The sequence below is a fragment of the Mercenaria mercenaria genome, chromosome 12, assembly GCF_021730395.1.
Source record: "Mercenaria mercenaria strain notata chromosome 12, MADL_Memer_1, whole genome shotgun sequence".
NCBI classification, from domain to species: domain Eukaryota; kingdom Metazoa; phylum Mollusca; class Bivalvia; order Venerida; family Veneridae; genus Mercenaria; species Mercenaria mercenaria.
Window position 1 is genome coordinate 63,128,646 of NC_069372.1, and position 23,338 is coordinate 63,151,983.

General features: G+C 34.9%; 1 protein-coding gene across 1 annotated transcript in view; it reads left to right on the plus strand.

The window, feature by feature from the left end:
* Positions 1-23,338, plus strand: part of LOC123533428 (ubiquitin-protein ligase E3B-like) — a 41,991-nt gene that overhangs the window by 10,351 nt on the left and 8,302 nt on the right. The window contains exons 3-24 of the mRNA XM_053520619.1: positions 87-136; positions 1,712-1,782; positions 2,609-2,673; positions 3,268-3,324; positions 3,649-3,753; positions 4,378-4,474; positions 4,832-4,917; positions 6,742-6,824; positions 7,540-7,645; positions 8,410-8,530; positions 10,858-10,922; positions 11,236-11,348; positions 12,242-12,387; positions 12,961-13,116; positions 14,205-14,379; positions 15,302-15,420; positions 17,604-17,718; positions 18,279-18,378; positions 18,954-19,073; positions 19,616-19,792; positions 20,471-20,578; positions 21,336-21,473. Of these exons, the coding sequence (XP_053376594.1) occupies positions 87-136; positions 1,712-1,782; positions 2,609-2,673; positions 3,268-3,324; positions 3,649-3,753; positions 4,378-4,474; positions 4,832-4,917; positions 6,742-6,824; positions 7,540-7,645; positions 8,410-8,530; positions 10,858-10,922; positions 11,236-11,348; positions 12,242-12,387; positions 12,961-13,116; positions 14,205-14,379; positions 15,302-15,420; positions 17,604-17,718; positions 18,279-18,378; positions 18,954-19,073; positions 19,616-19,792; positions 20,471-20,578; positions 21,336-21,473 (2,373 nt within the window). The remainder of the gene's footprint in view (positions 1-86; positions 137-1,711; positions 1,783-2,608; positions 2,674-3,267; positions 3,325-3,648; positions 3,754-4,377; positions 4,475-4,831; positions 4,918-6,741; positions 6,825-7,539; positions 7,646-8,409; positions 8,531-10,857; positions 10,923-11,235; positions 11,349-12,241; positions 12,388-12,960; positions 13,117-14,204; positions 14,380-15,301; positions 15,421-17,603; positions 17,719-18,278; positions 18,379-18,953; positions 19,074-19,615; positions 19,793-20,470; positions 20,579-21,335; positions 21,474-23,338) is intronic.

Here is a 23,338-nt window from a genome sequence, read left to right on the forward strand (position 1 = left end):
CCCGCTTGTGTTTTTGAAGTGACAAGTATTTATTACAATTTTACATAGTAAATAATCTATCAGAGTATCCCAATTTTCTGTTACAGAGTGTATATAGAGGGTACAAGTCCAGGCATGACTTGAAACTACTGATAAGGTAAAATTTCAAATGTTCATAAACATCACTATAAAGTATTTGATATTATAGTAATTGAACTTAATGGCAAGCATCAATGTTTGTCTTTTTAACTCGACTATTCGAAGAATAAGTAGAGATATCCTACTCACCGTGGTGTCTGTGTCAGCGTCCGCTTCACACCTTGGTTAAGTTTTTCGGACCAGTCCATATTCTGACTAAACCTTTTTGGCTTTGAAACTTTCAACACTTGTGTACTAACACCATGTTCAGTTTTAGGCAAGAGTACATCATTGAAGCCATTAACAATCACATCATTGAAGCCATTTACAGTCACATCATTAAAGCCATTTACTGGCACATCATTGATGCCATTTAGTCACTTCATTGCAGCCATAAACAGTCACTTCATTGAAGCCATACACAGTCACTTCATTGAAGCCATACACAGTCACTTCATTGAAGCCATTTACAGTCACATAACTGAAGCCATATACATTCATATCATTGAAGCCATATACAGTCACATCATTGAAGCCTATTTACAGTCACATTATTGAAGCCATACACAGTCACTTTTTTGAAGCCATATACATTCACATCATTGAAGCCATATACAGTCACATCATTGATTCCATATACAGTCATTTCATTTAAAGCCATAAACAGACACTTCACTGAAGCCATATACAGTCACATCATTAAGCCATTTACAGTCACACCATTGAAGTCATATACAGTCACTTCATTGAAGCCATATACAGTCACTTCATTGAATCCATATACAGTCACTTCATTGAAGCCATTTACAGTCACATCATAGAAGTCATATACGGTCACTTCATTGAAGCCATATACAGTCACTTTATTGAAGCCATATACAGTCACATCATTGAAGCTATATACAGTCACTTCACTGAAGCCATATACAGTCACATCATTGAAGCCTTTTACAGTCACTTCATTGAAGCCATATAAAGTCACTTCATTGAAGCCATTTACAGTCACATAACTGAAGCCATATACAGTCACATCATTGAAGTCATTTACAATCACTTCATTGAAGCCATTTACAGTCACTTCATTGAAGTCATATACAGTCACATAATTGAAGCCATATACAGTTACTTCATTGAAGTCATTTACAGTCAGTTCATTGAAACCATAAACAGTCACATCATTGAAGCCATTTACAGTCACTTCATTGAAGCCATTTACAGTCACTTCATTGAAGCCATATACAGTCACATCATTGAAGCCATTTATAGTCACTTTATTAAAGCCATTTACAGTCATTTCATTGAAGCCATATACAGTCACATTATTGAAGCCATTTACAGTCACACCATTGAAGTCATATACAGTCACTTCATTGAAGCCATTTACAGTCACTTCATTGAAGTCATATACAGTCACTCCATTGAAGCCATATACAGTCACTCCATTGAAGCCATAATGTTCTGAATTTGTGCTCAAACCCACAGACATGAGGAGCATGTGAAAAGTCAGCAATTTTAACCACTCAGTCACAGACCCTTTCTGATAGAGGTATGACCCAATATACAATCAGTAACTAATTATTACATTTGATTACAGGAGAGATATAGAGAGTTTGTTAAACAAGCCTGAGGCAGAAGATGGTGAATACACTCCAAATTTCAAACCAGGTAACTTTCCTTTCTGCAATGAGGTAGGAGGTGATTGTTTAGATTGTATTCAGTTGTACATTTCCTTTAAGGTCTAAAATATAGGAATGTTGCTTTTTTATGCTTCTGGTATTGAAGATGTGGAAAGCACAAAATGTTTGAACTGTCTGTCCGCCACACTTCCTTGTGTAGTCAAGTCCTTTAACACTTCTCATCCAGTTCAAATAAAACTTGTTGTATATCATAAATATGAAGTGGACGTGAGCACATTCATTTTTGGGACTTTCACATATGATTATTATTTTTTGAGTTATGCCCCATTTTTGGATATAGACATATTAAAACTACATAATGACCAGAAGGCAACAAATAATCGAAACATAACCAAAAGTGTGTATTCTGCAATAACCTTTAATACTTAAAATTTGGTAAATAGATAGAAGACTATGTGGAGAACATCCACAACATTATATTTTCTGTGTTTGTTCATGTGCTTATCTTCCTGTGTCAGTCACAAATGATGGATTTTGTCACAACTTACATCATGCATATTCTTTTATTTTGTTGCTTGGCATATGGTAGCTTAGGAAGCAAAGGTGGTTGCTATGACAACAAATAATCCTTAAATGGGAGAAAAAAAATACATTCTGTCATAACTTAAAAAGTAAAAGAAATATTTTCATGAAACTTGATTTACAGATGGTAGCTTATTTGTAGAATATGCAAATTCTTCAACTAATTCAGTACAAAAAATGTGGTTCCTGTGTCAGCAATTGACAATTGCCTCTTCAGGTATGGGACTTATATTGCTGGGCAATAGTCTTATTGTTGTTGTTATTTATTTCAGCACTTGAAGTCTACAAGCTGATCAGGGGATTCCTGTTCACTTACTCTGATGGCGAGGATAATCAGGTATGTAACAAGTCTGTTTGGAGACAAGATTCAAATAACCAACATCTAATTTGTTGTTTCTGAACACTTGTAATAGACCAATGGAAAGGTTGTATTCCGAGACTGGTTTTCAGTCTCAGTTTGATATCCTTGGATCCAGTCTAAATAAATAGATTTAGATAGCTGTCAGTTACTGATGTTTAATTCAATGGATTTATATTGTAATTACCGGTATTAAAATTTTAATTTTTGACATTTGAAATTCAAAAACCAGCACAGTCTTGCCAAAACATGATTTACATTCATAAGCTTCTTCGGTATATTTCTTAACTATATGGACATGACGTCGGCTAGCCAAATAGTCATCAATGTTTAGAATCTACAATTGGCAAGCATAAATGTATATTTTAAAATAAAAGGTGAAAATCATATATTTTGCATTAGGTTTTCAAAAGAGTTACTAGCCTTATTACTCTTAGTAACAACCTGGTGTCAAGATGCTTTGCAGAATCAACAGAATATGAAGTACAGTTCATTTGTTTTTATAGGATATTCACTGTAATAGACAAAGGTTGGACTTGATACCCATTATTTATGAGTTTTTGTATGTTTCAGCATCTGGAGTTGCTATGCAGATACTTGTTGGCCACCATGGATTCAGATAACCTCAAGGTTTGGTAGACTAACATTTTTGCAAATATTAAATGAGTTATTTTGATGTTTGCTGAGCATGAAGTTTCATATAGATAAAATCATATGCTTTTGTGTCTTGAGCTGCTTCTCTCATCAGATATACTGTCAGTGCCTGACTGAATAGGTCAAAACTTTGTCAAGGACATAATTATTCAGTGTGATAATTTTTTACTCAAACAGCAAAATGATGTTTTAGATTTGATGGAGAATGAATTCATTTATTGCAGGATAAGATCAAATAGAAAACAGAAATACCGCTATTTTAAGGATATTCTTTTGAGAAATGATACATTGACCTTTCAGGTATCATATGTGTCAGTGGCCTTGTTAAAGCAGTTTGTGTTACCATGGATACAGCAGGTTAAGGACATACTCTGGAAGTGTGTCATACGCTTAAAACAATCTAAGGTAATGTAAAATAATTTTAAATTGTTTTAGGGGGCCTTCATGGAAAAGTGGTAAATATTGCTAACTTTGAATCACTTGCAATTCACGCCTGCTAGTTCAAGACCACATAAGGGATGTAGGATTCTTCATGTGAGGAAGCCTGTCAGCTGTCTTACAAATGGTCAGTGGTTCTAGCAAGCCTGAAATCATCTGAGCCGTGCCATGGGAAAACCAACATAGTGGGTGTGCGACCAGCATGGATCCAGACCAGCCTGCGCATCCGCGCAGTCTGGTCAGGATCCATGCTGTTCGCTAACAGTTTCTCCAATTCCAATAGGCTTTAAAAGCGAACAGCAAGGAGCCTGACCAGACTGCGCGGATGCGCAGGCTGGTCTGGATCCATGCTGGTCGCAAACCCACTATGTTGGTTTTCTCATGGCACGGCTCATCTCTTGAAAATTCTTTCACTCCCTTAAATGAAGTAAGAAGACTTATCATGCTAAATTAACATTAGAACAACATTGCCTTTCCTTTTAATTTGGGAGGGGACCTTATTACAATTGTGTTATGACCATATTATGTTAATTCTTTCTGAAATACTATGGAAAGATTCAGTAAATAAATGTAAGAGTATAAATATTTCAGCCGGAGAATCATGTGGATGTGAAGATGATGATGGTGTATCTAAGAATGTTGATAACCTTCACCCATACAGCTACATGGAAAATCATTAAAGGAAAAGGTAAAGTATTACATTTTTGTTTCAGTAATGCAGAAGTGGCATTTAGTAACCTTTGTGATGAATGCTTAGATTTGATATTTTCTTTACTTTTATTGTATCCATAGTTTGTTTACCACTCCATTTTTTTCATGTGTCTTGAAATCTAGATAACACACACCTGCTTGGAAACTTGAACAAAAATCAGTGAAAAGCTATTCAGTTTATTAGCATAAAATGTACAGTACTATTTCTAAATGTAATGTGTTGTATATTATTGAAAAAATTCAAAGGACTGTTTTGGAGAACCAAAAATACTTCTTAGTGTTTTAAAATTTTAAAATTTGACCTATAAAAGTAACATGACCTATTGTTCTACAGGTGAAGGCCTGACAGCTGGTATGAATCAACTGTGTAACAACATCATGGGTCACTTAAACAACAAAGGTCTTTACCCAGCATTACAGGTAACAGTGATCTATGGTAATGTTATGGGTTAAGGTTCTGCCACTGCATGTTTGAGAGTAAAATATATATTTGTTATAATTTATTCGAAGTTCAATATATTGGCAACATTATTTACACATGTGTATACAATGGAAACTCTTCTATCTTGAATTCCAAGGGACAATGCTTTTACTGTGGAATAACCACTATTCAACTAAAATTAGTCTTAAATGGTGTCCGAATACATAGATTGAGAAGAAAAGAAAAGGACTGTGAGATGTGAAAGTTGAATAGTTACAATATTCAACAGTAATTATTTTTAAGGAATTGGCATAGGGTGAGGGGTTGGGGTGCAAAATCAATTATTAAAAGTTCCATTCTGTAAGTTTGTAAAACTTAATTATGTCTTCCACACCACTGTGGTGAGAGACATATTGATTTACTCCTCTGTGTGCGTGTGTCCATCAGTCAGTCTGTCTGTCACAAATCTTGTCCATACTCTAAGTCGAATAGTTCTCATCCGATCTTCTTGATCAAAATGTGTTTGTCAGTAAGTCCTCGGCCAAGCTTGATAACTAGCCAAATCGGCCCAGGCACTTCGGAATTATGGCCCTTGAATTACTGAAAATACTGATGTCAGTGATGCAGGTCTTGGTGCATGGTTGACTCAGATACATAATGGAGAAGTAATGCCAGTCTAGATGATTAGGCAGTTGTGGGAGACATGCGCTTTTCTCAGAAGCAGCTTTAGTTTCAAAAATGAGTTAATAATGCTTTAAAGTTAGAAGTAACCTAACTTAAAAAAAATCACAATTTCAGTTTTTTTGGGTCTTTTTTGCTCATCTGATTTTTTGAAAAAAAATAATGAGTTATTGTCATCACTTGAGCGGTTGTCGGCGTCGGCGTCGGCGTTGCCTGGTTAAGTTTATGTTTATGGTCAGTTTTCTCCTAACTAATCAAGCTATTGCTTTGAAACTTGAATACTTGTTCACCATAATAGCTGACCTGTATAGCAAGAAACATAACTCCATCTTGCATTTTGCACGATTTATGGCCCCTTTGTACTTAGAAAATATCAGATTTCTTGTTATTTTATGTTTATGTTCAACTTTTCTCTAAATATCAAAGCTTTTGCTTTGAAACTTGGAATATTGTTCACCCTCATAAGCTGACCTGTACATCAGGAAAACATAACTCATTTGCTTTTTGCAAAGAATTATTGCCCCTTTTGGACTTAGAAATCATTTTCTTGGTTAAGTTTTATGTTAGGTTTAGCTTTTATCCTAAAATATCAAGCTGATTCCTTTAAAACTTGCAAACTTGTTCACCATCATAAGCTGACCCTGTACAGCAAGAAACATAACTCCATCCTGCTTTTTGCAAGATTTATGGCCCCTTTTGGACTTAGAAAATATCAGATTTCTTGGTTAAGTTTTATGTTTAGGTCAACTTTTTCTCTTAAACTATCAAAGCTATTGCTTTAAAACTTGCAACTCTTGTTCACCATCATAAGCTGACCTTGTACAGCAAGCAACATAACTCCATCCTGCTTTTTGCAATAATTATTGCCCCTTTTGGACTTAGAAAAATCATTTTCTTGGTTGAATATTATGTTAAGTCAACTTTTCTCATAAACTATCAAAGCTATTGCTTTAAAACTTGCAACAGTTTTTCACCATCATAAGTGGACACTGTACATCAAGAAACATAACTCTATTCTGCTTTTTGCAAGAGTGATGGCCCTTTTTAGACTTAGAAAATCATGGGTAGGACAATATTTCTATTATACAAAAAAAATCAGATGAGCGTCAGCACCCGCAAGGCGGTGCTCTTGTTTTTTCCAGATCCTGCTAGTAAGAGGCCTGGCTAGAAGTAAACCTGCCTTCACTAAAACTTCACTATCAGCTGTACTCACTATATCTCTCAGGTAGACTATCTTCACAATTTTTCTAAGAAAATATGACTTTTGTTATAGTTATTTATTATGTTGTTTTCTTGGTACTTGAGGTGATCAGTGTTGATCAGTGTTTGCCAAATAGATTCTTAAATAGTTATTTGTAACTTATTTATCAGCATATACTCAGTAGTAGGGGATATGACTTTAATGTGGGAGGTTAGGGTATACTGAAACTTTATGAAATAATGGTGTAAGTAGCTTTCTACATCTAGAACTGGTCCTATTGTCAGTATAATGTGACTGTTACAGTTTTTGTTGGGTTTAATTTCGCACCGGCACAGTGATACGTAATATGGTGACTTTCCAACTTTAATTGATGGTGGAGGAAGACCCCAGGTGTCCCTCAGTGCATTATTTCATCACAAGCAGGCACCAGGGTAGAACAGCCGACCTTCCATAAGTCAGCTGGATGATATCCTAATGTGAAGAATTCAACGCCCCTAATGAGGCTCAAATCCACAGCGGTGAGGGGCAAGTAATTCAAAGTCAGCAACCTTAACCACTCAGCCATAGAGGCCTTTATAATTTGACTTGATGGAGTGTCTACAGTTTGATTTTACATAAAATCTTGCATTGTGCTCGCTGCCACAAGTAGGCAACATTGTTGTATAAATGAAAAACTATCAGTCTCAAACATAGATTATTTCATCTCTTAGTTCATAAAGCGTTTCATCTTTCATTTCAGGCCATTGTTAGCTGCAAACTTCTCGGACAATCTGTTGACACTGTTTGTATTAAATATTCTATCAGTACCAGCTTTAGTACACCACCTGTCTACAACAGCACCTGATGTATGTGGTAAACTTTGTCATGATATGATTAAAAGCACCATGCACTATATTTAAAACAGCAAATTCGTTATGAAAAAAATGTCTATACAGTTCAAAACCAGGCTTCAAGAATCAAGTTTATATAACTGAATGAAGGGACCAGTCAGTTTAAAACTGTGCTCAGAGACAACCAGTCAGATTCAGGAGATCTTAGACTGGTCTAAAAGCCTAATTTTTTAACCTCAAATCCAAAACTAGTTATGTCTCCCATACCAGTGTGGTGTGAGACATATTGATTTACCCCTGTCTGTGTGTCTGTCACAAATCTTGTCCATGCTCTAGGTCGAACAGGTCTCATCTGATCTTCACCAAACTTCAACAAAATGTGTTTGCGAATAAGTCCTTGGCCAAGTTGGATAAATCGGCCCAGGCACTTCGAAAGTATGGTCCTTGAATAACTCAAAATACTGCTGCCAGTGATGCAGGTCTTGGTGCATGGTTGACTCAGATAGATAATGGAGAAGAAATGCCAATCTAGATGATTAGGCAGTTGTCGGAGACATGCGCTTTTCTCAAAAGCAGCTCTAGTTTTCTTAACAAAATGATATTCTAAAGAAAAGAGTGTGATCAATGAAACAAGTCTGATTTGTTTCGTCTGTATACAAGAAAATTAAAAATGAGTAGGATATAGTTACTCTAAAAGGATTTCAGTAGAGCCATATTTAAGCATCTTGAGAAAAGCAGTGTTATCTTAGGAGTATTTGTCTATTCTGTAACTGTTTCAGTGCCTGACCCTCCTGATCACCAACAGAGTGTTTAAGAGGTCATTAGATCTACTGACAAATGAACAAAGTACTCGGATAATCTTCAACTCACTTGAGGGAAACTATGCTCTATGTTTGCTGGGTATGTTATTAAAAGATTTTACAAAGACCTTTTCATATACGTAGCTAATGTAAGATTATAGTGTACACTATATAAATAATTACTTAATACATTACGGACAAGTATAAATAAATTCTGAATCAGTTTACTGTAGATTGTAATTTTTTAATCATTCGCTCGACTATTCAAAGAATAGTAGAGCTATTGGACTCACCCGTACGTCGGCGTCCGCGTCCCGATTTGGTTAAGGTTTTGTATGTAAGCTGGAATCTCAGTAACTACTTGTGGGAATGGATTGAAACTTCACACTCTTATTCACTGTGATAAACTGACCTACATTGCACAGGTTTCATAACTCTATTTTGCTTTTTTACAAAATTATGCCCCTTTTTCGACTTAGAAATTCTTGGTTATGGTTTTGTATGTAAGCTGGTATCTCAGTAACCACTTTTGGGAATAGATTGAAACTTCACACACTTATTCACTGTGATAAACTGACCTACACTGCACAGGTTCCATAACTCTATTTTGCTTTTTTACAAAATTATGCCCCTTTTTCGACTTAGAAATTGTTGGTTAAGGTTTTGTATGTAAGCTGGTATCTCAGTAACCGCTTGTGGGAATGGATTGAAACTTCACACACTTATTCACTGTGATAAACTGACCTACACTGCACAGGTTCCATAACTCTATTTTGCTTTTTTTACTTTGCTTGTGGGAATGGATTGAAACTTCACACACTTATTCACTGTGATAAACTGACCTACACTGCACAGGTTCCATAACTCTATTTTGCTTTTTAGCTCGACTATTCATAGAATAGTAGAGCTATTGGACTCGCCCATGCGTCGGCATCTGCGTCCGCGTCCCGATTTGGTTAAGTTTTTGTATGTAAGCTGGTATCTCAGCAACCACTTGTGGGAATGGATTGAAACTTCACACACTTATTCACTGTGATAAACTGACTTACATTGCACAGGTTCCATAACTCTGTTTTGCTTTTTTACAAAATTATGCCCCTTTTTTGACTTAGAAATTTTTGGTTAAGGTTTTGTATGTAAGCTGGTATCTCAGTAACCACTTGTGGGAATGGATTGAAACTTCACACACTTATTTACTGTGATAAACTGACTTACATTGCACAGGTTCCATAACTCTGTTTTGCTTTTTTACAAAATTATGCCCCTTTTTCGACTTAGAATTTTTTGGTTAAGGTTTTGTATGTAAGCTGGTATCTCAGTACTCACTAATGGGAATGGATTGAAACTTCACACACTTGTTCACTGTCATGATCTGACATGAACAAAGCAGGTCCCATAACTTTGTTTTGCTTTTTTACAAAATTATGCCCCTTTTTCAACATAGAAATTTTTGGTTAAGTTTTTGTATGTAAGCTGGTTTCTCAGTATCCACTAATGGGAATGGATTGAAACTTCACACACTAGTTCACTGTCATGATATGACATGCAGTGCAAAGGATCAATAACTCAACTTTGCATTTTACAAAATTATGCCCCTTTTTCAACTTAGGAGTTTTTGGGTTAAATTCTTATATGTAAGCTGGTATCTCAGTACCCACTAATGGGAATGAATTGAAACTTCATACACTTGTCCACTGTGATGAGCTGATAAGCACTTTGCAGGTTCCATAACCCTATTTTACTTTTTTACTAAATTATGCCCCTTTTTCGACTTTCTTATTCATTCAAGCGACAAGGCTGTTAAATAGTCGAGCGTTGCTGTCCTCCAACAGCTCTTGTTTACAAAATTATGGCCCCCTTTTCGACTTCGAAATTGTTGGTTAAGGTTTTGTATGTAAGCTGGTATCTCAGTAACCACTAATGAAAATGGATTGAAACTTCACACACTTGTTCACAGTCATGATCTGACATGCACTGTGTAGGTCCCATAACTCTACTTTGCATTTTTTCAAAATTATGCCCCTTTTTCGACTTAGCAGTTTTTGGTTAAGTTTTTGTATGTAAGCTGGTATTTCAGTATCCACTTATGGGAAAGGATTGAAACTTCACGCACTTGTTCACTTTATGAGCTGATAAGCACTGTGAAGGTTCCATAACCCTTTTTCCCATTTTTACAAAATTATGCCCCTTTTTCGACTTTTGTATTAATTCAATTGACAAGGCTGTTGAATAGTCAAGCATTGCTGTCCTCTGACAGCTCTTGTTTTTTTCTGGTAGTGCAAAATCCATATACTCCTATGAGCTTAGTGTTTGCTGACTTTTTTTTTAAATCTTAAGTATAGAAGGATACATATTTATTACAAGGAAATATGATTATCATCGAGGGTCAAGTATCTTTACAAATTTTTATTTAAATATGTATTTCAGCAAACTTGATACAGCTGGGTTACTCAGAGTTAGAAGGTTTGGTTGAAAATACAAACAGCTTTATGGTAAGTCTTGATCATTATAGCTTTACATAATTTCTTCATAAAATTATAAAGGCTAAAAAGAAAGGAAGTGTATTGTAAGTATCCTATACACTGGGTAATAGATAAGATAAGTTACTGTTTATTATCGTAAATTGTACTCCACATGAATAGTAAACAGGCCATAACTATAAAACTACATATTGTGAATATGTAAAAATACATAAGGGCAGATGATAAAAAATGCTGAAAGAAAGAACATTGAAAGGAATATTGTAAATGTCTTTGTTTATATATTTCCAGACTGTGAAACAAGTCTGTGTATATTTATTTTCAGACTGTAACTATACGTTTACTAGACAAGTGTAAGCATTATGTACAGAACAAGAGGTCCAATCTGACACACTGGCATCCTGTACTGGGATGGTTCTCACAGCAGACAGATCAAGGGTTTGTATATATCATTTATATGTTAAGACTGCCATTTCAAACATGCAAATAATATCCAAATAATATCCAGATACTGGAATACTGACTAAATAATTGACTGAATAGAGAGAGAAAATTAAGGTAGGGTACATGATGCTCAGTTCTACTGTCTGCAGATTGAAAGCTAAATAAAAAAAAACAACAATTTTTAGAAAGATACAAAGCATGTTTTCTTTAAGGTTATAGATCTTTAATTGACCTTCTATGGGAAAGGGGTTTATAGAGGAAGGGGATCCAGGGCCTGCTTTGCCATTAGCCACTGTAGCCAGTGGCTAATAGAATGCCACTTTGGCTACAAATTTTTCAATTTGGCTTCAAAGTTGATGATTCATTTTGCAATTTTATACATATTTTGTATAATTTTAAGAGCTTTTTTTTTATTTGGCTACAGCCAATTATTGGCCAGGGCCGACCAAACATAATTCAGTAGAGGATAAAGAAATGAGCTATAGAGTTTAACAAGTTAAACTGTAGGTAACCATAAGCAAATAGCTAAATGATCTGCTTAATAAATTAAACCAGGTATTGTGTGACCTGGTACCGATAAAAATGAGTTAAAATTTTGAAAATATCTGAAAGCTGATTGTATGGCTAGACTAGTTGAATTATAATCAGCATAAAAGTATTTAAAACGTAGTAAGTTCTTAACAGGCATATCATCCATCATACTACTTTGAATTTTCAGTTTGTGGAAAACTGTCCAATCTGAAAACACTATGCTCATATATACTTTCAAACTACATGAAACTATATTAATGCATTATTATGATCATACAGCCTTTTACTATCAAAGTACATACATGTAAAAGTAAGCTTTTCCTTGTCAAATGACCATTATTGTTGTATATTTTCAGTTTACATGAGGCAATGCCGTTTGTTGTGAAGCAGTTACAGATACTCTGGTGTAGTAAGATGGTTCGCTTGTTGTTCTTAGAACTCATAGACTACGTGGACTATGCTAAGGAAATAGACTCACAAAAAGCTGCCTCTAAAGATAGAGGTAACATTTGACTTAATATATAATGTGAAAATTCATATCAAAGTAGATAGTACTATTGCTTCTTAAAGTTATTATTATGGTAACCACATTTCTGGATAGAGATAAAATTACCAAATACAGTGAAACCTGTATAGAAAGACCATGCTTTGGGTAATTAAAAAAGTTGCCATTACTAGTATTTAGAGAAGACAGGTTCACCTTCACAACAAATATCAAAATTAGAAGTGAGTTACAGACCATCTTTGCTCAGACATGGTCTTTGGCACAAGTTTGGCTGTGGTTGAGATGTCTTCTATCTTTGTTTCCGAGTTCGGCATTGGTATGTTGCAATGTGAGTGTAACTGTTACTACAGGTCTTCTGTAGAGACAAGCCAAATATGAGGCCATGCAAACCATTTGTTGTAGGATTTTCCAGTCCGTCATGAACTGTGAGGAGATGTCCACTTTTGACACACAGTTGTATAGAGATAATGATTTCGACAATTGATTTTGGATGTTCTTATCTGTAGTGTTAAATGTGATGTTTCGATATTTAGCTGAACTTTCAACATAATGGAACAACTTTTATTGCAGGTATTTTAAAGAAGGCTTTAGATAAGGCATCCTCTAAGAATACTGTATCAAAGATTAAACTAGGGAGCACTATTGCCCAGTCAACTTGCCTGCCTTGTGCCTTGTACCAGTGTGCGATGAATACTCTGTCACAACTCAGACTCGATATAGTCAGTGGTGAGTGGATCAATGATTTTCTTGCACTTTTTGCTTGAATTTATAAGTGCAACGTAGTTAGGCTAAGAAAACTTTCATTGTTGGCAGATTTAACACATTTAGGAAAGATGGTTGGCTACACTGTAGAAAATTCAAGCAGTATGCCTGCTTAACCCATGTGAGATGAAATGAACAGGGATATCTGGAAAGCATTATTCAGTTATGGCTGCAAAAATATTTTCAGAAAATTGATGTACCAAGTTACACATATAAAGCAATTTGACTGGTTTATAAGAAATATTTATTTAGACTTATCAAACTCCTTACATAAAGCTACTTGGTATGTAAATATTAAATATATAGATTACTATAAAATCACTTTATTTAGTGGGCATGGAATTTCGTGTTTTTGTCCAAAATAGCTATTTTTGGAAAATTTGAATTCATAGATATCAACTTTTGAAGATAGAATATAATTATGTTAATTTTTCTTGTTTATTTAAAGTTAATTTCTTTGACTGATGCTACCATGAAAGCCATGAAAATTTTGTCACCCACAAATATAAAAGAGTACAGTATATGATAGCATAATTACTAAAGTGAAACTCCACTGGCTGAAGCTACAGTGTCTTGAAACCATAGACTGACTAGGGCAGTCATGTGGTCCAGGGCAGTTTACTTTACATTTTCTGTGTTTAGATTGCTCAAAACTTTTGATAGCTTTTTGTTAATCTCTTTCTGACCTTGTGTGATCAGTGCTATACCCTACGTAGAATAGAACTAAATATTATAACTGTACTGCAAAATAATTTGATTTAATACTTTTGGTGGATTAATTTATATGGATTTTATGGTATTGTCTGTATGTGAAGATAGACTCAGAAAAGTTAGAAATTTTTTAATCTGTTTATTTAAAAAAATTTATATCAGAGAATTGATGCTTCTGCAAAATAGATGTTGTCAAAACCACAAAATTTTATGCCTAGGAAATTAGATGATTTTACAATATGTAGATTTGATTATCTTAATGCAACCAATTCTTCATTTTGTTGTAAGTAATGAAAAATGATTCTCTAAGTCAACAGTTAACAAAGTCTGTTTCATTTCAGGTTTAAGTTACAATGAGATTTTACTTCCAATTCTGTGGAGATTCCTTTGTGATATGGGACCCAACTGTGGGCTCAAGGTGTTCCTGGATCTGTTACAACAGACACCAGAGAGTACCATTCATCCAGTGTTTAGTCTTCTAACTCTGTTCTCTGAAGCTGCATCCAACTATATATGGTAAGTTAAATAAAGGTTTTGTATGTAGTCCCTGTGGCTATGAAGTTGAAGTCAGTGACTTTAAATCACTTCTAAAGTCTGTTTGTTTGACTCCTACCTGAGTCAACATGACTTTGAAGAATTCATCCAGCAGGTTTGTGGAAGATCACTGGTTCTTAGTTTTCCGGACATAATTGCCAAAGGGGCACCTGGGGTCTTCCTCTACCATAAGAAAGCTGCAAAATCACCATATAACCTGCATTGTGTCACAAAATACTGAAGTTAGAAGCTCACACTTATAATTTCAGTGACAATATCTTAAACATCAAGCATTTATTACAGGTTTTATTTGTAATGTGTGCTTCAGTAATTTTAAAGTTTGTGGATTTGGGAAACTTTAGGTAGTTGACATCAGGTTACTAGTTCCTCTTTGACAATTTGAAGTTTGACAATTTGAAGCTCCACTTGGAATATAAACTTCTTTCATGTGAGGAAAGTATCCTGCAGCCTTGCAGAATATTAAGTGGTTTTACTTAGTCCATGTCTGAAACGATGCCTGGAAGGTAAAAGGTAAAGTTTCTTGTTTAACATGGGTAGTCGACGAAAGTCCCCACCTGGAATGGATGGAACAACTTATTTCCAGCCGAGCCCACAGCTGGTGTCATATTTACCTCCCCAGCATCCAGTCTAGGTCGATACTGCTGGAAATTGTACCAATTTAAGCATATCACCCAGCCCTGAACACTAGTCGGGATATCAACCGCGACCGGGAATCGAACCCGGACCGCTGGCATTGCAGAACAACCTGCTAACCACTGCACCACAGACTCCCTCAAATGATTAATATCTGCTCTCTTTATAAGAAAACTATTACACTTTCATTGTGCAGTGTCAAAATTTTAAACTACATCTTCATATCAGAACTGATTGTGATGTTTTTCAGCACCTTGGATCACATAGAGATGTTTGAACACCAGAAGTTATTTAAAGTTGAAGATTATATAAAGATGAGTGAATTCCTCAACCTGTTTGTGTTTCGAGTTATCTGGGGTGGCCTTATGTGTAAGTTCTCTTTATCAGATGTTTGTCACACCTAATTATTAATAGGTGCATGAAACTTTGGGGAAAATATGAGAAGAAATTGAATGGGAGAAAGGGGTAATTTAATGAATAGCATTGAAAATTTTTAGAATTTAAGGTAGTTCTGCACGTTTGATAAACCGGAAGTGATGACGTAACGTCATTTATCCCGAAAACGTAGAATAAACCCTTGACTAGGCGTACGGAAATGAAAATCAGTTTATGAAATAAAGGCAACCTGTGAATAAATTTATCAAATTGTAACAGTCTCTATCTTTCTAAAGTTAAAACGTGATATTAAAACATCTGACAGGTTAAATAATTCAAAATAATGTCTTAAAATTAGCTAATAGGCGGTTCACTTTAATCACGGCCAAATATCTCAGAAATAAGCACACGTACATATACATTTTGTTAGTTTGACTTTTCGAAGAAAAAGTAGAGCAATTGTAATCGCCCCGGCGTTGGCATTGCCGTTGGTTAAAATTTTTGATAAAGTCAAATATCTCTGTTACTATTAAAGCTATTGACTTGAAACTTAAAATAGTTATTTACTATCAAAGTCTACACCAGGAAAACAATCCCCATAACTCTGATTTGAATTTTGACAGAATTATGCCCCTTTTTAACTTAGAATTTTTTGTTAAAATTTTTGATAAAGTCAAATTTCTCTGTTACTATCAAAGCTTTTGATTTGAAACTTAAAATACTTATTTACCATCAAAGTCTACACCAGGAAAACAATCCCCATAACTCTGTATTGAATTTTGACAGATTTATGCCCCTTATTAACTTAGAATTTTTTGTTAAAATTTTTGATAAAGTCAGATATCTCTGTTACTATTAAAGGTTTTGACTTGAAAGTCAAAATAGTTATTTACTATCAAAGTCTACACCAGGAGACACAATTCCCATAATTCTGGTTTGAATTTTAACAGATTTATGTCCCTTTTTAACTTGGATTTTTTTTTACTGGCAAAGCTCTAATTCAGAGTCAAGCACTGAGAAAAGTCGAGCGCGCTGTCTTACGGACAGATTTTGATTCACTTTATTATAGGCCATATGTTTATTAACTACTGTGAGAATTTTCATTAAAATCTACATTGTGGAAAATTTTCTAGACTCCCATTATGAAAAATTGTGTGAGGTCCAAATTTTTCAAACCATTCTAGCAAAAAATCAGGCACACGACCCTATCATTTTAATTTGCTGAATGTTCTAGGTATATTCTGAAGTTTTGAAAAATCAAGAGTTTAATCAAATTCTGCATTGTAGAAAAAAATTTGATCCAAATATGCAGAACTACCTTAAAGACAACAAACCTATACTGAACAGCAAAAGAAACTATCCAGATGTATAACTGGTATATTTTGAAATAAAAAATTAATTTTCCAAATTTGAATTGTTTCTTCATATCAAAATTACACTTGAAGATCTTCACGTAATAAATTTTTAAAAATCGATCAACCGTGAAGTCAGTTGTCCAACAATAGCCATTTGAAAGGCTATATCTTCTGCACGTCAGTTGCATTGTAATATCCCAATTGGGCGCTCGCGCTCAATTTGATTCAGTCGTGCGGTGCAACAAACAATATTTTTAAAACTTTATGCTGTTTTTTGAGTAAGTCAATTATCGATATTTCCAATGAAAATAAAATTTCACAAAGAAAATTGTTAATTATAGGGATACATGAGTTTCGTGCAAAACGGCTAATGTGGGATTACTGACTTCATGGTTAATTGATTTTTGAAAAATTTTATCCTGGAAGTTCTTCAAGTGTAATGTGATATGAAAAACACAAATTATTTATAATTTAAAGTTTTTAATAAAAATACATATAAATATAAAACTGGATAGTTTCTTTTGCTGTTCAGTATAATTATTAATAGCTGCAGAATACTATAAAGGAGAAAATGTGGGAAGTTACAAAATTGTGGAAAAAGGGTAATTTTATAAATTGCTTTTAAAAATTTTAGAAGACAATGTAATGTTTTTCATTAACTCATTACTTTATGACGTATAAATGATTTTAATTCTATGACTTCCTTTTAAGTTGGAAAGAGAATTTGAAGGTTAATCCCTTAAATTTTGTACTAACCATTGAAACATTTGTTGTTTTAAAGTAAAAAAAAAAATGTTTTGGAAACTGACCGTTTTATTACAGCCATCAACACAGCCAGTAACAGTGAAGTGTTTACGTCAGCTCGAGGGTTGTTAATGATCTTGTATGAGAGTGACAGTCGTAGAAACTATGCTCCCAGAGATCACTGGCTTATCAAGTATGTAATACTACAATGTTGTGAATAGTTTTGTATAAGAGTCTGGTAATTTATGGTAGTTTTGTCATATTTTAAATTAGTGCTTAGTAAGTTTTTTAAAACTATTTTGAAATATTTGATTTTTCATTGACAATGTTTTACAGTTGATTAAAGTCTAAAAATGTCATTTAGAGTTTTTAACACAGTATTAGGTGTTTGTTTTTTTCTTAAGGACTTTGAATGGATTGGCTGACAAATGTAGCATCCATTCACAGACATAATGTAGGGAAGTCATTGCAATTATATACTGCTGTAATGACATGTCTGTCTGATGATTTGTTCCATTCTTTGAAATTTGCAAAATGCTTAGTTTTAAGTTTTATAAGGTGAATATGGTGTTCCCTTTCTGGCACAGAAAGTCAAAAGAGCTACATTTAAGGCCGACGATTGCCAGAGTAATATGCTGAATATATAATCACATCAAAATTGTTCATTGACATCATGAGTTTGCAACTTCATGTCCTGGAAAAGCAAAAGATTTGTGATTTTGCAGCGTAAACACTGCTAAATAATATTTTCAGAGATGTAAAACCTAGCAGTTTCCTCAGTGAGTTAGATAAAGGGAGAAAACCTGCCCAGTTTATCCTGCAGAAAATTCCACACATCATTCCATTTTCAGAGGTAAGTGGCAAACGTTTATTCTCATGTCCAGTTTCAAGAAAGATTTCCATTTTGTAGAGGTGATGTTTTTCTGCAAATTACATCTTATTTATGCTGCCATTTTTCCAGCCTAGGTCATTTGTTCTACCCACCTAAAGGTGGGGTTAGTAATTTTCACTGTATTTGATTTTCAAATCTTGCAGGAATAAACTGAGTTTAGTAAGACAACTGTTTAGCTGTATAGGTTTGAGCCCAGTTTAAGTCACACAAGAGAAGTCTTGCTGAAGGTCAGTGGTGCCATCAAGGTGCCAACCATTGCATAGACCTTGGTTCTTCTTCCACCATTTTAGGTGGAGACTTGCCATATTACCTAAATTTTGCAAATACGTCTTAAAACTGACAGAAAAAATGAAATTAAAAATATGAAATGAAGGTGTTCTTAGTAAAAATAATTATGTTAGTCATAACTTACATGCATTACAAAAACTGTGGTGAAGCTTATTTTATCACCTTTCACTTAACAGTTGATGAGCAGAGGCAAAACGTTTTGTGCAGAAAGAGTGATCTTGAATTGAACTTGTATTTACATATTTCAGAGGGTGAAGATATTCAGAAAGAGTGTACAGAAGGAGAGAGAAGTGTTGGGTCTGTGTGAGTCTATCAGTGCTACACCACAGTCAACTCTCATCACAGTACACAGAAGCAGGATAGTGGAGGTAAGTTAAGTATTATACAGAGGTACAATACAAAGATAAATCTGTGTTTAATGAATGCCACACTGTTCAAAGAAAAGAAGCAAAGAACTCTGTATTTTTATTTCGTTGTGATTTATTTATTATTGTAAGGCAGTACAGTTGAGCTAAATTTAGTTGCCACTTGTATAAGGAAGTCAGTTGGCTAACTTTCCTTTGGATGTTTTATTCTGATGTCAGCTTCTCTTCAGAAGTCACCTGCATTTAGCAGCCAGATTGTATCACTCTATTGGTTGACTGCCTAATAGCGGGTTAACTGTATAACAAATGTATGCTTTAAAGGGTAACACCTATAAAATTCTAAAGATTTTTCTGAAATATTTTGTCCAAAGTCATTCTTGATTCTTAGTTTACAAAGGAAAAGTATGTCCAAATACACAATAAATTAATCAAATAAATTTCTGCATCTTATCAACATCTGCTGTTTACTGCCCCTGTAAACACTGTTTGCTTTCCTTTTAATCAAATCAATTACCTCCCTTTAACTTATTGCTTCCTAATTGTAGGATGGTTACAGACAGCTTGCACAGCTTCCTCCACGTGCTATTAAAGGTGTGATTAGAGTGAGATTTATCAATGAACAAGGACTGGACGAGGCAGGCATTGACCAGGATGGAGTGTTTAAAGAGTTCCTGGAAGAAACAATTACCAAAGTGTTTGATCCGTCCCTGAATCTGTTTAAGGTGAGTATAATCCATAGTACACTTTGATTCTGGAAGTGACTTTTTATTAAAACTTGTAGCCTGATGTACATGTATCTCAAGCCAAGATAGATTATGGTTTGCCTTTTAGAAAATTGGATTTGCAGCCATCTGCAGAGCTCTTTAAAACATTTTGCTTGAAGTTGATTGTTCTTCACCTCTTAATTTATGGAAGTTGTCTGTCACTTTTGGAGAATTGGTTATGGTAAATCAGCAAGGATGTTAAAATATTGCATTAAGCACCAAAGAAACTTAATGTTTTTAGTTGCACCATCAGCTTTTGTCAGTACAATTTACAGTCCATTGTTATGTTTATATTATGGAGCCACTGCCGCTGAGTGGATAAGGTCACTGACTTTGAATCACTGGCCTCTCACCAATGTGGTTTTAAAACTTTTCTTGGGGTGTAGATTTCATTAATGTGAAGAGGCCTTACAGCTGTAGTGGTTCTACCCAGGTGCCTGCCCATGTCTGAAACAATACCCAGGGGGCACTTGGGGTCTTAACAATTAAAACCTAAAAAAATCACCAAGTTATTACCTATATATGCCAGTGTGGCTCTAAAATATATATTTCTGTGTTTCCACATGTCAAAAATAGCCTTGACTGTAGTCATGTCAGGGAATGTTTGTTTACTGTAAATGTATTGTAATATTTCAGGTGACCAGTGAACAGAAGCTGTACCCGTCATCTACCTCATACATCCAGGAAAACCATCTCTTCTTGTTCGAGTTTGTTGGGAAAATGCTGGCCAAAGCTGTTTATGAGGTACAAAATTTTCATCATTCTGACAGATTGTAAAAATAGCTTCAGAGTAGCAGTGGTAGTGCCATGAAAATGATTCATGGTTGAATGTTCCCCATGGTAAGAAGAGGAATGACATTCTGTCTGAATTTACGCTTAGATAAGCATTTACATGTAGTTCGCTTTAAAGACACTTACATCAAAAAATACTTTGAGGACTAGTTTTATTGATATGAATATATTGTACAATGATTGGAAAGACCTCCATGGTCAAGGTGTGGGTACAAAAACTCACTTAGGTGTAGAATTCTTTTATGTAAGTTAGGTTATCCAGCTGGCTTATGGATGGTTGTTGCTTCTACCCAGGTAACCCCCATGATTAAATAATGACCAAAAGGTCACATAGGGTCTTCTTCCACCATCAAAAGCTGGAGAGTTGCCATGTGACCTATAGTTTGTGTTGAAATGACAGTAAACAACTAAAAAAATATCTTGGACTAGCATTTCTTACATGTATAAACTCCAGAAACAGCATTTGACTGAAACCAATACTGCACAGTGATTGATGTTAAGCTCAAAACAATGTATAAAACTAATGACATGTTGGGCAGACATTTTTCAATGGTAATTAGTCTAAGAATATGTAGACAGATAGGAAATCTAAGGAAATCAAAAAGACACAGAAACAAGAGAAAGTATTAAAATTTGGTACAGACAGTCTTAAAACTCTTGCAACAAGCCTTACTTATATGAAGTTAATAATTGCTATTGTATATTTCAGGGTATTATTGTAGAGGTCCCTTTTGCTCCATTCTTCCTGACCCAGATCCTTGGTCACAGTTTCAGCTCCACATATAGTTCTCTTGATGAACTGCCATCCTTGGATCCTGATCTAGCTAAGAACCTCACCTATATCAAGGTATACTATCATTTATTTGTTTGGTTTCATAATCCAAACACTTTTATGGTGTTTTTAGATTTTGATAGGGGCCTCAATGGCAGAGTGGTTGAGGTCGCTGACTTAAAATCACTTTCCCCTCAATCATATTGTTCGGTGTATAATTCTTCATGTGAGGAGGCCATCCAGCTTCCTTACAGTAGGTTGGTGGTTCTACTCGGGCTCTCGCTCATGACAAAATAATAGACAGGCACCTGGGGTATTCCTCCACCATGAAAATCTTGAAAGTGGTCTTATGGTGTATAATTGTGTTGATGTGACATTAAACTCCCCAAAAAAGGAAAGATTTTTGATATTTCTGTCATTTACTCTTCAAGTGAGAAGACATACTGAAAAATCATAAATATCTCGGGGGGGTGGCTGGGGGGACTTATTTTCATTGATTTCTTTGATGTATTAGTCCTCAAGCTATTTGCTCATATTTCATGGGAGTGGCTCAGTTTTCTGTCTGTTTTCTTGATTAAAATTTTAATATTTTTAGCTCGACTATTCGAAGAATAAGTAGAGCTATCCTACTCACCACGGCGTCGGCGTCGGCGTCGGTGTCGGCGTTGGCGTCGGCGTCACACCTTGGTTAAGTTTTTCGTACCAGTCCACATTTTGACAAAGTCTTTTGAGATAAAGCTTTGAAACTTTCAACACTTGTTTACCATCACCATGGCCAGTTATAGGCAAGAGTACATAACTCCATCAGGGATTTTGGCTGAATTATGGCCCCTTTTGACTTAGAAATCATGGTTAAGTTTTTCGTACCAGTTCATATTTTGACAAAGTCTTTTGAGATAAAGCTTTGAAACTTTCAACACTTGTTTATCATCACCATGTCCAGTTATAGGCAAGAGTACATAACTCCGTCAAGGATTTTGGCTGAATTATGGCCCCTTTCGACTTAGAAATTTTCGTACCAGTTCATATTTTGACAAAGTCTTTTGAGATAAAGCTTTGAAACTTTCAACACTTGTTTACCATAGCCATGTCCAGTTATAGGCAAGAGCACATTACTCCATCAAGGATTTTGGCTGAATTATGGCCCTTTTTGACTTAGAAATCATGGTAAAGTTTTTCGTACCAGTTCATATTTTGACAAAGTCTTTGAAGATAAAGCTTTGAAACTTTCAACACCTGTTTACCATCACCATGTCCAGTTATAGGCAAGAGTACATAACTTCATCAAGGATTTTGGCTGAATTATGGCCCTTTTTGACTTAGAAATCTTGATTAAGTTTTTCGTACCAGTTTATATTTTGTGTAAAGTGTTTGACATATGGCTTTGAAACTTTTATCACTTATTCAGTATAATAGTCTCTATCTGTAGGAAAGAGTACATAACTCTGTCATATATTTTGGCTTAATTATTGCCCTTTTTGGACTTGGAAATTGGTTCTGATTTCATACAAGTCCACGTTTTGTCAAAACTTTTTGACATATGGCTTTTAAACTTTGAACACTTGTTTATCATCATGATTTCCATCTGTAGGGAAGTGTACATAACTCTGACAACTATTTTGGCTGAATAATGGCCCTTTTTGGACTTTGAAATTGGTTCACACATTGCCATTTAGTGCAAGACTTATCAAAATCCACAAATATGGGAACATTGTTTGTCTAATGTATTTTTTTCTTTTGTCTGAATATCTGTAGAAATATTTTGACCCCATTCTTCAATCAACTCTTCGAATAGTCGAGCGCGCTGTCATCCGACAGCTCTTGTTATGCGTGTGCTGAAAGTGGCTAAAATGTTTGAGTTAGTTTGACCTCTTACCTGAAATATTAAGTTCCAATAAAGGGATAATATTATATTCATTTTAACTTCAAAACTTCAAATT